General features: G+C 31.7%; 2 protein-coding genes across 2 annotated transcripts; both read right to left on the bottom strand.

The window, feature by feature from the left end:
• Positions 1–569: 569 nt before the first annotated feature.
• LOC101251281 (protein ROOT INITIATION DEFECTIVE 3) lies at positions 570–5,309 on the bottom strand. Its single transcript, XM_004238097.5, has 8 exons — positions 5,004–5,309; positions 4,716–4,829; positions 4,492–4,625; positions 4,265–4,412; positions 3,805–4,004; positions 3,062–3,189; positions 2,283–2,530; positions 570–1,135 (listed from the first exon to the last, which is right to left on the bottom strand). Exons 1-8 carry the CDS (start codon positions 5,214–5,216, stop codon positions 938–940), a joined length of 1,383 nt encoding a protein of 460 aa, XP_004238145.2. The 5' UTR covers positions 5,217–5,309; the 3' UTR covers positions 570–937.
• A 3,631-nt stretch (positions 5,310–8,940) lies between these two features.
• LOC101250985 (heat stress transcription factor B-4) lies at positions 8,941–10,789 on the bottom strand. Its single transcript, XM_004238096.5, has 2 exons — positions 10,198–10,789; positions 8,941–10,108 (listed from the first exon to the last, which is right to left on the bottom strand). Exons 1-2 carry the CDS (start codon positions 10,444–10,446, stop codon positions 9,275–9,277), a joined length of 1,083 nt encoding a protein of 360 aa, XP_004238144.2. The 5' UTR covers positions 10,447–10,789; the 3' UTR covers positions 8,941–9,274.
• Between the last annotated feature and the right edge of the window lie 2,561 nt (positions 10,790–13,350).

The raw sequence follows: 13,350 nt of genomic DNA, 5'->3' as shown, positions 1-13,350 counted from the left end.
GAGGTTGATGTGCAGGGGCGAGTCAAGTGGATTCAATAACTTAGTGATAATGTTGGTTCTATCACTATTGATGTGGAAACTCACAAACTTCAAATTCTAAATCTTCCGTCACTATTGATGTGGAAACTCACCAACATCAAATTTAAATTCTGAATCTGTACATAACGAGATGTTCCGATAATTGTGAGGAATGTAATAGTAGGACAAGAGGGGTTGATTACAATAAGATTGAACGCTCATTAATCATAAGATTTCACTCTCTTGTTTGTTTTCACATAATTGAGCAACAGTGTGATAATGAAAATGATTTTATCTTGCTAGAGTTGAGTGTCCTTGAGGTTTATCAGAAGGGGACCACTAAGCCAATCCTTTCAACTCTTTTGTTCTTGCAATTTCAATTTGTCTCATCCCAACTTTTCCCATCTATTCAAGATATTGGATTTTCAAAAATTACTGCTATTGGCTTATCATTGTTGTCACTTTTGTTTGTTGCAAAGGTCATCTTTAAAATATGAAAGAACCTTTCACACTTTGAATTCTCTAGCATGTAAAAGAGAGCAAAAGAAATCTTTGACAAACAATAAGATTATATCTCATAGCAGCTAGTAAAATAGTTCAAGATCTTACAGTAAGATACATAATCAAACGTAAAACGTAATCTATTTGTTCGCAGAATCAACTGAATCCAATTGTTCAGCAATAGTTTAAATCTGTTTCTTCATGGCGAACTTCTAGTACACGTAATAATCAAATTTCATCAATATTGTTGAAACTGATCGCAGCTGAATCATTATGTGTAAATAATTTGAACTGCTGCAGCTAGGAATTGGTATGTCATAGGCCGGGGTTGAGAGCTAGCTAACTTGGTGAGCACCCTCACATACACCATCATGTAGGCGGAAGTTTCAAATCTAGCTTTACCCTTTCGTCGTTCCGCTCAACGTGTTTTAGAAGTATATGTTATAAGACTGTGTCCCTGAGCATTTCCAGCTTTTTCCCCATCCAATAGCTCGGTTACACAAAACTGATGTAGACTTTGAAACTTTGTTTCCCACTGCTGAATCATTTGCATGGACCTGCTGCGGTCGAGCTTTAGCCTTTCGATCTCCATTTCAGCAGCAGCAGAACCTTGTCTCTGTATGCAGGAAAAACTAGCTGTTAATTGATATAGGTGATAACTTCTTCAGGCAATTGTACGACATTATCTATTGCAATGGGATTAGCTTTTAAAGCAGCAATTGAGGGTGAGACCAAACTGTTGTCAAGTACAATACAAAACTAAATATATAGAACACAAAATTTTCAAATGATACACGTCAATTATAGACATTTCCTAGTGGCTAAAACATTCTTCAATGAAAACAAAATAAAGCAGTGCAGCACATGAAGAGTTCCCGACATTATTTCTGCAGAGCGACTAAATTGGTTAAGACATAAATGATCTGTTTCCAAATAAAGTGGTTGATCGGAGGTTGACAAAGGATAGGCTCTAGATCAGTTATCTGATTTCGAGTCATTGATGTGGGAGTAATAGAGTAGAGGCTGTTTGCTGGAGCATCCAGATCATTGATCTGAGTTCTGACTTCTGATGCCTCGAAACTCAATAGAGATTTTAGGGACAATATGTCCTATTGAGTTTTCTTGTTATGTATAAATGCAATTAGAGCTCATTTTTAGAGAAGTTTTTGCATACTTTGAGATTTATAAACATTGGTTTCACCCAAATTGTTGCCAGAGATCTTTTTGTTCTGCAATTACGGTTGGAATTCCTATCCAGTGATCTTCATTAATCAATTATTTTGCATGCATCCCGAATCATATCAACTGATCATAAAGGATAAATAAAGAAGTAAAGAAAAGTTGTATAGAGTTTGGTGTCTATTGACATAAAGCTAAATCATATTGAAATATCTATTCCCCATCAGAAAGACATGACGAAGTAAAGTACTCCCTCTTCCCCAGAAAAGAGCCTTTTGGTCCTTTTCTACCGTCCCAAAATTGGGTCTAATTCCAATAAGATGTTCGACACATCTATAATACAAAAAAGACCTTACCAATTTTACTCTACTACTTAAAAGATCTACCAATTTTCCTTTCTTCTCATAAATAGTCATGCCAAGTCAAACTAAGACCATCAAATTGGGAAGCAGTGAATAAGAATTTACAGCTGTAAATGTCAAATTTATAAGCAAAGGCATTTGAGAATGTCAAACACAATTATAGTGAGAGGGATTTGAAGGAACAAAAACACACAACAGATTAATAGCCAAAGAAAATCTAACCTGAAGTTCTAAGATTTGATTACTTAGGGACTGAATACTGATATATGAAGCTTCAACACATCTATCAGGATCGATCCGGGGGCCAATTACTGCCTTATAGTCATTTTCATCAGCTGAGTTAGCACATTTTTCCAATGGTGGAGGTAATGATACCCCGTGTCTCTTAACAGAAGGCATTTGGGAATTCATGGTTCCTCTGTTGCTCATAAGAGATGATTGTCTAACAACTACAACATTGTTAATTGTACCTGTAAAAAGTTAACACAAAGAGAAGATGTTTCATTACTTGGAAAAAAGAAAATAGAAGAGGTCGAAACTCGATATAAATAGGTGACCATGAAATGAATCATAATGCTCACAGAAACATCAGATTTATCATATGCCGACACTACCTAGTGTCCTAGTCGAAATAGCTTTAGCCTTATCCTTTTCTGCACTTATTAACTGTTGCAAGACATTAGGATGATTTCAAGAGGGAAGACACCGTTTTTCAAGCCTTAATCGTCCGCTGGAGACATTAAGTGATTTATCTTTTCAAGTCCACAACCGTAGATGACAGAACTCTTAACGATGCTTTGGATAGCAATCTACCCTACCACTATGGAATCACTTATAGACAAACCTTGAACTTTTAGAAGTAATGCAAATAAACAAACCTTACATTTAACAAACAGATTTCTTATGCACGACTAACAATGTTTCAAGAATTTCAAGAAGCAAACTGTATTAGTATGGTAGCAACGAGTCATTTGAAGAAGTACTCAGAATATCAACTGTACCTTTAGCATGCCTAAAAATTCGGGTGATGTTATGGTTTTTGGTGTTCCACACTCGAACCATGCCATCCTCTGATCCAGAAATTAGCAAGCTGCCGTCCGTACTTAATGCTAAGCATGTAATAGCCTTGCTGTTTCATGAATCATTAAAAAATTATTCAAGGAAAATAGATAACAGATAAGGTAGGGGAGACAAAAAATAGCATGTATCTGCAGGAAATAAGGTAACTCGTGCCACAGAAGTTCATACAGGCATGTCCTCATACAGATGAAAAGTTTCAGGGAATATTTAGCCACAGTCCATAAAGGACATCATGAAACTATTTTAACTCCCAACATATTGAGAGTAATGCCCTAGTCACAATTTCAACCATGCAATAGCCAGAACGTAAACTCCATACTACATGCCTACCTATTAGATTCCTACTAAATGACTCTTGAGTTACAACATTGAAGAATAATATGGAGATTCCAAGCAACAACCTTTCATGCTTGACACTTTCAACATGAAGCTACAGGTGATGCCAACAAAAATTAAGCCGACCCATATAATGATTTCATGTACTCCACAGGACAGAAAGAACCATATAGAGGTACTAATGAAACATAAGAAGTCACAGAGAAGCTTTTCCAAACATTTTAAATATAAAACAAAAAGGAAAAAGTATAAGGGTTTACAAAATGCAAATGTTCTCATTAGTGCGAGCACACAACTATTTATATAACAAATCATAGATATTGCAAACCTTTGCTCAGAGAGAAACCCAAGAATGTGCAATCCATAATTATTGTTGGGGTCTGCAACAGCATTTAGTGCAGCTATGTATATTTTCCCATCTCTACCACCAGCATAGAAGACATCTTCTCCGGGGTCTAATGCAATTGCGTCAATTATTGATGGAAACACAATGCTTCTCAACAATTTTCCTCTAGAAAGACTCCAAACCTAAGAAAAATGGACAACTAAGAATATTGAGGACCAGGCAAAGATATAACTTGCATCACTAATTATTTATTGACAATCACTACAACATTGAGCAAACAACAGTTTGAATCCATTAGAAGAATGAACGAATTGTCATAGAGTCACTTGACATCATTCTTTATGATTAACGACAAACATAGCGGTCAAGTTCATTAACAGTTTGTTCAACAAGTTTACCAAAAAGCACGAACAATTACTTAGCCATAAAATACAAGGCAAACCTTGCAAGTTCTATCTTCTGAAGCAGATACAATAATTGCATTAGCTCCGCCGTACCCAATCACAACATCAGTCACCTTCAAAGAATGCTCAGAGAAACTAAACTCATAAGGTTGTCTTGCTTTACCTCTCAACAAGTCATCAAATACCCTAATGTCAATCAATTAAAGGATATTAGACCTCAGATCATCAAACATAAGCTAGACAAGACATATGAAGAAAATAATACATTATAAGAGACCAAACTCGAACAGATCCATCCTCTGAACCAGAAATCAGAAGTGATTGATCATCATTGAATAACAAGCAAGTAACCGCCCTATAGTGAGCATGCCACTTCTTTAGCAGTTTCCCAGTCGCAACCTATAAATAAAAATAAAACATAGAACATTTAATCGGATTGCTAGACACAACGAGTTGGATTACTAGAAGACAGATTGACTTGGTATAAACCTGCCACAAGTAAATTTCGCCGGATGCACCTCCTCCGGCTATATAAGTTCCCTCACTATTGGAAACAAGTGGATTTATAGGTTCGGCTGGGAAGCTTTTAACTTCCACTTGAGGCTACACAAATGTAATTAATAAAAATATCAATAATTGCAGCACTATAGATATACATAACAGTTCTAACAAAACTAAGCTTTCTAATAGGCAATTAATCAAACAGCTTAACTACATTCTACAAAAATGTGAATTAACAAAGCTACACGTAATACGAGTGAAATTTTTGTTATTTACCTTGTTCCATGACCAGTACAGGATAGATCCAGAGGAAGATTTAGTTTCACGGAGTTGAGAGGAGGCCAGAAAGCGGCCGCCGACACAGGTGAGGCCGTGAGAAGGTGAAGAGCAAGTTCGATATCGGAGATGCTCGGCGCCGGTATGGAGGTCCCAACAGCCAATACCGGCGTCAGTCGGCGATGAGACGATTACCAATTCCGGCTCCGTCATTTGGTAGGTTTTGCAAGAAGCACTCACTGTATTGTTGACTGCCGGAACAGTTGAGTTTTTGCGCGAGTTTGAAATTGTTTGAAGAACGTTGGTTACTTCAGGGTCTATTAATATTTGGGCTAAGCAAGTTTGGCCCAAACAAGCCCATAAACATTGCAATTCTCTATAACAGCTAGGCCCATTAACATTGCAATTCCCCCCCTAACAGTTCGGCCCAAGAAGCCCATAAACAGTTCAAATGGATATGTACCACTTTTTAGACCACTAGGCACTAATCAACATTTACCTACCATTTAATCACTTTTAGTATGAAAATAACATAACAATTAGTTAAAACATGTTAAAATAGATAAATACAGTTTTTGGTTAGAAAAATCCTTAAACTATACTTCAAACTTCAACTATCTCCTTAACGTATCATTCTTAGCAGAAATATCCTTCAAGTATTAAAAAATGAACAATTTTCATCCTTTTTATATTTTGAATGGCTACTTTTATAAGTTTCAACATTAACATTGTCCTTCAATTTCACTTTTATAAGTTTGAAATCAAGGATATTGTAGTGGACTTCTAAATTAAATATTATTTCTTTAATTTGATATATTTCTTCTATATATTATTTCTTTAATTGGATGACTTTAAGGATATACTAGTTACTATTATGAAACTATACATGCATAAAAACTATCTTGATGAATTTTGAAGAAATTTAACATGTGTAAAACACAATGATCAATTATCACACATGTATAAGAGAATTTGAAGTTTTGACTAAAAATGGCACTAGAGACATTGCTCCTTGGAAGGTGCACTATTAATTGTGTTTTGGATTAATCCTCACTCTATTATTAGTCAAATAAGTATTCAAAAACATGCCTCCCCATAATTTGGAAAAGTCAAATAAAAGCAATCAATTGGTTTATAACTGATTAAGACACTAAAATCACAAATGAAATCAACATGGATTCTTCTAATAGGGCCAGTGTTTTTTTTTTTGGAATTTATATTACATTGTCTTCAAAGTAGTAATAATTATAATGTTAATTAATTAATTAGCATTTACAATTATCTAGGAAACAATTAGTTCCTCCATGATTGCACGTTTCGAAAATTGTAGAAATAGAAAAAGTTTCAAACCTTCTACTCGTTTAAAGTAGAGAAAAAAAGATTCTTCTAAAAACTTTACAATATATACATGTAATTTAATTAGTAGTACTTAGTACAAGTACTATATATTCAAAGTTTATTAAATCGTCAATAAAGGTAGTATTTTCGAAGGAAAATGTCAATAAAGTGTACACTAAAAAGACTCGACATAGATAATTCCAATCTTTACATTCACTTTATTAATAATAAAATGCAAATATTTATTAAAAAAAAAAATTCAAAACTTTTTTTTTTTTTTTTGCTTTTCACTAATTTCAAAAATCGTGTCATGGTCCAATACGGCTGTTAAGCAACACACCAACAATCGATTAAAGTATCTTTAAACCGGATGATCCGTATTTTACTTTTTTCTATAGACCCAAATATTCCCATTCCACCATCTTTAATTCTTTTTTCTTTTTCTTTCGACCAATCGTTGTTAGTAGCTGATTTGAAGATGAGTTATATAGACGTTCATTCAGTAATATTATATTTGAATAGTTGATTTTGAAATAAATTACTCATGTATAGAATCAATATAATGTTTTGATTTGTACTTTAGAAATTTTATATAACTAATATGAGTCTAATTTTTGTGAGAATACACATATTATTACAAACATGATATAAGGTGAAATAATTGACACTACAAAACTACATGAATACATATATTTCCTTGTAACTAATCTATATGTTATTAGTATCTGAGTAACTCTGATTAATTATCGAATGATTTTTTTTAAAAGTGTATGTATATATTCTTCTACAAATTCTATGTATTACACGTGCAGCTTCCTACCACGTGCCACTTCCTCGATAGAAAAAGACACAAGGAAAGTCTAAACGAACCCACCCTTCATTCAAACTAGATAGGTAGGTTTAGGGTTATTATATATTTTTTTCACTCTTATTATAAGACCAAATTTATAAATTGCATGAGTGATTTTCTCAGCTCACTTCCCTGCCACTTTTTTGTTATACAAGATTTGAGAAACCTCTTTTTTTTCTACATCTTCTTCTTCTTCTTGCTTTACATTTAGCTTTCAAATAATGAATTTATCTTGAGGTAGATCTACGAATTCGTTACTTTCGATTCGAACTATACAAATAAATAAATAAATTGCAAAAGCAAGTATACATATAATAAAATATAATAATATCAAGTGTGGAGTATATAACAAAACAAGTCCTAGACCATAATAATAAGTTTTATAACCATGTAGAGATTGAATTAAAACAGACAATATCACTAGTGGGATATGCCTTACATAAGTAATCATGTTTAGAGTTACAATATTAAGGTTTGCATGAATTCAATGATAAAGTATATAGATGGTCATCTCATCTAAAAAAAATCACACTTTTATCTATACATTTAATCATATCTCGATACTAGTACGTTAGCTTTTGCTTAAATTAAACTAGTGTCAACTTCTAATCTTGACTCTGCTTTTACTGATAGCGTTTGATAAGCTAATAAGATTATACTTATTCAAATCTTTGAATTTACATTAATTTGTTAGGAGAAAAAAGAATAGTGAAAAAAGGGGGAAATTGAGAGTAGTGTAGAAAAGCAAAAACAAACTTTACTTGGTATATGATTGTTACACAAAGGAACAAGTAAAGTAGGCATAGAAAAGAAAGATATTTGGTTTTCTTAACCACCAGTCAAATGCAAAAAGAAAAAAAAAACCTATCTTCCCCTTTCATTTTCCCTTTCCCTTAGGCAAAAATCCAAAGAATGACTAATGATAAAAGAAGTTAGAAGAAGAAGTGGACACATTCAAACACAACAAAATTAGATGCTTAAAGTAGGAAAAGACATAGGTTTTTTTTTTCTTCAGAAGAAGTATAGAAGCCTTGATAGAAACGTATCAAACAAAAAAAAAAAAAAAAAACATTTTCCAGACTTTTTTTTTTATATAAAAAGAAATAATTTCATCATCATCGAATAAGTAAACATTTTTTTAAATATTTTATTTATTTATTTTAATCTTTTTTGCTAGGTTCTGTACATGATTTTGTTCACATCTCTGTGTTTTTTTTACTCACTTTTTTGTGTCTGACCGTGCAAGTTCAGTAAACGAGAAATTGAGATGCTCCACAATATTCTTAATAATCAGATAGAAGCCATAAATCATAATAATAATTATGATCATAGTTTAACTATCTTACTTATAATGATAATAATAATAATTACCTCAATAATTACACAATCCTTAGTGCTAATTCATCAATATTCACCGAATAAATTTATTTTTTTGAAATAATTAATCATGTATTTCCAATTTTCAAATGATGATGTATACACAGTCTTATCTAACAAACCTACACTAACATGACAAAGATTAAAAAAATACTTATTTCTGATAAACTCTCGATTCAAATATACTTAATCGTCTCTCTCTTTTTTCTTAATTTCAAAATTTTACTTAAAAATAATCGTTTATATTTGTACGTAGAATTCATTAATGTATTGATCAGAGAGAAAGCCCCAGAGAGAAAAAAAAAATTGTCAATGGACTGAACGTTATTATAAGCTTTTTACATAAGTTGAACTGAAAAAGAAGAAAGCATATTTCAGAGCTAACCTTATAATAACTTTCTCTCTCGTGTGCATTAATAAATGCAACTGAAATTTTTTTCAGATAAATCAAAACCAGAAATAAAGGAGAAGAAGAATTAGAACACACATAAAAATAAGTGACATCTAAAAAAAAAAATAATAATTACTTTTTTTTTCCAATTATAACAAAAATTAACCCACCTGCATTCATGGTTAAATAAGTTATATTTACACAGAGACCAAAAAAAAAAAAAAAAAACTCACAAGTACAACATTTCATGATGAAACAAAAACTTGAACTTTAATAAGGTAGTGTGGGTGAATCATAATAGTAAAAAAATAAAGTCTAAGATGAAGAAGGAGGCATGAGATTTAACCCTAGATCATTTTTTTCCAATACCATTAATCTTGCCTTATTTTTCTCCACCATATTCGTAGTAGAATAAAATGAAGATGAATATTCAGGATGCACTCTTTTCTTGGACATAAGAGGAACACCGAATAATTTTGTACTTGTATTATCACCACCATTACCTTCATCAAGTATCGTCACGCTACTGCTTTGTGATGTCTTGCTTGGTGATACGATGTTGTTGGTGTTAATGTTTGAGATGACAATATTTTTAGGGTTTGTAATTTGTTGATACCCAAACTGATGATGATGAATATTCATATTCTTCTGGACTATAGGTGTAGCTGAAGCAGGTAATGGTGAACAAGTATTGTACGAACTGCTAGGTGTAACAGGTTTGACATGATTTTGAACGAAATAAATAATGTCGTTATAAAGTTTCCTCATGTGTGCAAGTTCCGACATTAACATATTGTTGCTTCTACGTAACCGGTCGTTGTCCTCCGACAACGCCGTTACTGTATTGGTGTTGTTGTTGCTCGCATTATTGTTGTTGGAACAAGGCGAATCACACCAATTGATATTTTGTTGTTGATATAATTGATCATCCGAATCAGGTGGAGAAACACTTAGCCGCGGGTTATAATTACTCGGGTAATTTGGGAAAAAACCCGAACCCGTATGATATGAATGGGGATGATTCATTGACATACTTTGTACTGGCTGAGCTGTTTTTCTCCGATGGATTTCGCATAATAAATGCTTTTCGCCTCTCTTGAAAAACTCATTAGCGAACTCCCATCGATCCGGTACGATTTTTCTGAAACCCTAATAGATCAAGAATTGTATTTTTTATATATAATCAGTACTATAACTAAACCAAAAGACGAAAAATGTTTAAAATGAAAAATACTTACATAAGTATTGAGTTGACGTACGAAGCTAGAGAAATTGTTGTGTTTGAAGTAATTAGGGAGTAAATCACGAGCAAATTCAGGTGGACGCCAAACAACAAAAGTAGAATCATCTTCACCCCAAGAAACAATATGGTCAGTAGAAGGGTCATCAACAAGTTGATATGTTTTTGTTAAAAATGGAGCTGGAACTGATTTATGTGAGTCTAATGAAAGTAATATGCCTTCACAATTATCTAGCATTAAAGCCATTTGAAACAAAGAAAAGGTGCAAATTCTTGAATATAGAAGATGACAAGAAAAAATGTTAACAAGATGTGAGAATGAGGGAGGTAATAATAAGGAGGTTATTTTGAGGTGGGGGTGGGGGTTGGGGGATAGGGTAAAGACGTTTTTATTTTTATAAAAATGAGTAAATATATATTATTTTTTTTAGAATATTATAGTAAAGGGAAAAGAGACCTCGGTTATGTAGTGAGAGAGAATAAGTGTCTGTATGTCTAGGACTGTGAAATAAGGGCCTTTCAAGACAAACCCGTGACATTTCTTTTTCTTCTCTTTCTACTGACTTTCATCCTCTCACGCACACTACTACAATATTATAAAATTCGTTTCCGTTTTAAAATAAGTGGTGTTTTTATATTAGACGTAAACTTTTAATCCTCTCATGCACACTACTGTAACTAAATAAAGTTTATCATTTTAAAATAAGTAATGTATTATAGTTTAAATACGTCTCTTTAGAAATTATGCGTTCGCGTAAAGTCTAAAAGAATAAGATATAATTCCTTTCTTGAAATTCTAAAACACTACTTATTTTGAAACGAAAAAAATTATAACACACTAAATTAATGATTTTACTCTTAATATCGACCAAATTATACAAAAATGAAAAAACATAATGTGCATCCAAAGGTGTGTATTTAAAACGGAAAAACTATAACACAGTAATTAAATTAATCACTTCACTCATAATCATGGCCAAATTGAACAAAATCCATAATCATGCATACACTGTGACAAAATTATACAGAAAAAGAAAAAAACATAATCATGCATACGAAGGTGTGTATTTAAAACGGAAAAAAGTTTATAACACAGTAAATTAATCACTTTACTCATAATCATGACCAAATTGAAAAAAATCCATAATCATGCATACGAAGGTGCGTAGTTTAGAGGCGGAGCCAAGAATTCATCGGGACTTTATTCAACAGAAAATTATATTGTATAAATAAAATTAAAATTAATATGTTTTATATACATATAATATTTATAAAATTTTAGTGAAAATTCAAACAACTTCTATATAAATAATGAAAATGACGGTGCCATCAATTTTATTTTTTGAGGGTAAAATAAAATCAAAATCTCTCTTGTAACTGCTACTTCTGTAAGAAATAATAATATTAGTGTTACTACTACAGTTCCAAACTAAGCTAAGTTTCATCATTTTCTCTATTTTTACCAACCTTTGACTAGCTACGACTTCAACTTTTTTGACGTGTGACATATATATCAAAGAAAATAGCATAGCTAAAAGTTCTAAAAAGAAACGATTCTAGGAAAGTTTTTCTTTTTTATTTGGTCAATCCAGTAAGTTTGGTCAGAAGTATTATTAATTGGGATGTATAATTAATAATTATAATATGTTTTGGTAAGTACTACTACAAAAATTACTGAGTGTGAATTTTCCTCATCTTCTTTTAGAAGTTTTGACCAACTTTCTAAAACTAGTATTGGATAATATTTGGTACTCATATGTTCTTTTTGGCTATATTTCCCATATGATGTTATGTTTAGGTAGAAAATTTGGAACATTGTTGTTTTAATCGTTTGTAGAAAAACTTTGTTATCAAAGTTAATAAACCCCTCAAACTCCTTTAGATAAATTAGCTACTAAATCATCAATATATTATTCATAGCTAATATATTGTAATCGATTATTATATTGAATTATCAACGACTAAATTATTTAATTACAAAATTTATGGATCGTTATGTTCAATCATGTCTCTCTTAAAAAAGTAAATTTTATGATGGGAGTTATTAAGTTCTTAACTAAGGTATATATAAACTATGAACGGTTATATCAAGTTTATCAGAAACAATTTTTCTAAGGGTTATAAATCGTGTATATGTCCACCTTCAAACTTTATCTGTGAAATTAGACTGGATATGTCTATCTTTTTCAAACTTCACTTGTGGAATCATAGTGGATATGTCCATCTTCTTCAAACTTCACTTATGAAATCAGGTAATGTTCACGTTCTTCAAACTTCACTTGTGAAATCAGATCGAATATATTATTGTTTTTGTTTGTCGTATTTAACAATTATAAACTAAGAAGGGCAATTTGGTCATTCTGTTAGATAGTTTATAATTTAGAAACCAACTAGAATCATATGAAAACTAGAAAGAAATAGAAGTAGAAGAAGAAGAGTGGTCTATTTTAACTTCACGTCTAACGAGTGACTTCATTTTGTATGTATCTATTTGTTGTGTTATGGCACCAACCCAACAACACCACACACTTACTCTCTTCCCAATTTCGAATCTAATCATTTTTTAATTTTTCTACTTCTCATCTTACTGTTTTTTTTGCAGGCATATATAAAAGCATCATATGGTAAAAATAAAATTAAAAAAAAAAAAAAAAAAAAGCATCCATCGAACTACGTGACATGATTCAAAAAAGCCTGTTCCAAAGTGACAACATTTCACTTCTTCTTCTTCTATTTGCTTCTCTTCTTCTTGTAAATATTCCAAACTTCAATATAACATTAGCTCATACGATTGTTATTATTTTTATTTTGAAATTTCTCACTTTTATTATTTAATGGAATATTTTTTTATTTTATTTTTTTTCATTTTCACTTTTTAGACTGTTTCTAGGCTTCTTTGAGCTTTGAACCATTTGCCTAACTAACCATTTTTTTTGGTTCACTTTTTGACATGCCTCAGGTGGTGCATTTTGAATTATTGGCCTAAAAAGTTTTTTCATGAATAGCTGCAAAATAAATCATTATAGCTTTTTCTTTCCTTGTAATGGCCCAAGAATTTCTTTTTCACATTTAATTTTTTTAATAAAACCAAAGCTATAACTCCTATAGTATTTTTAATTATGGATTATTTTTTTATATACATCAAATTAAG

Source organism: Solanum lycopersicum, chromosome 4, assembly GCF_036512215.1.
Source record: "Solanum lycopersicum chromosome 4, SLM_r2.1".
Classification (NCBI taxonomy): Eukaryota; Viridiplantae; Streptophyta; class Magnoliopsida; order Solanales; family Solanaceae; genus Solanum; species Solanum lycopersicum.
The sequence above is the reverse complement of the archived record's forward strand: the minus strand, read 5'-3'. Positions and strand labels throughout refer to the sequence as shown.

Excerpts from the sequence above, each read along its gene's own strand:
- LOC101250985 (XM_004238096.5), bottom strand. The coding sequence starts at position 10,446 with ATGGCTTTAATGCTAGATAATTGTGAAGGCATATTACTTTCATTAGAC. Across the intron at positions 10,109-10,197 it reads TACGTCAACTCAATACTTAT|GGTTTCAGAAAAATCGTACC; the intron begins GTAAGTATTTTT and ends TTGATCTATTAG.
- LOC101251281 (XM_004238097.5), bottom strand. The coding sequence starts at position 5,216 with ATGACGGAGCCGGAATTGGTAATCGTCTCATCGCCGACTGACGCCGGT. Across the intron at positions 4,005-4,264 it reads CAGAAGATAGAACTTGCAAG|GTTTGGAGTCTTTCTAGAGG; the intron begins GTTTGCCTTGTA and ends CATTTTTCTTAG. Across the intron at positions 1,136-2,282 it reads ATCAAATCTTAGAACTTCAG|AGACAAGGTTCTGCTGCTGC; the intron begins GTTAGATTTTCT and ends TCCTGCATACAG.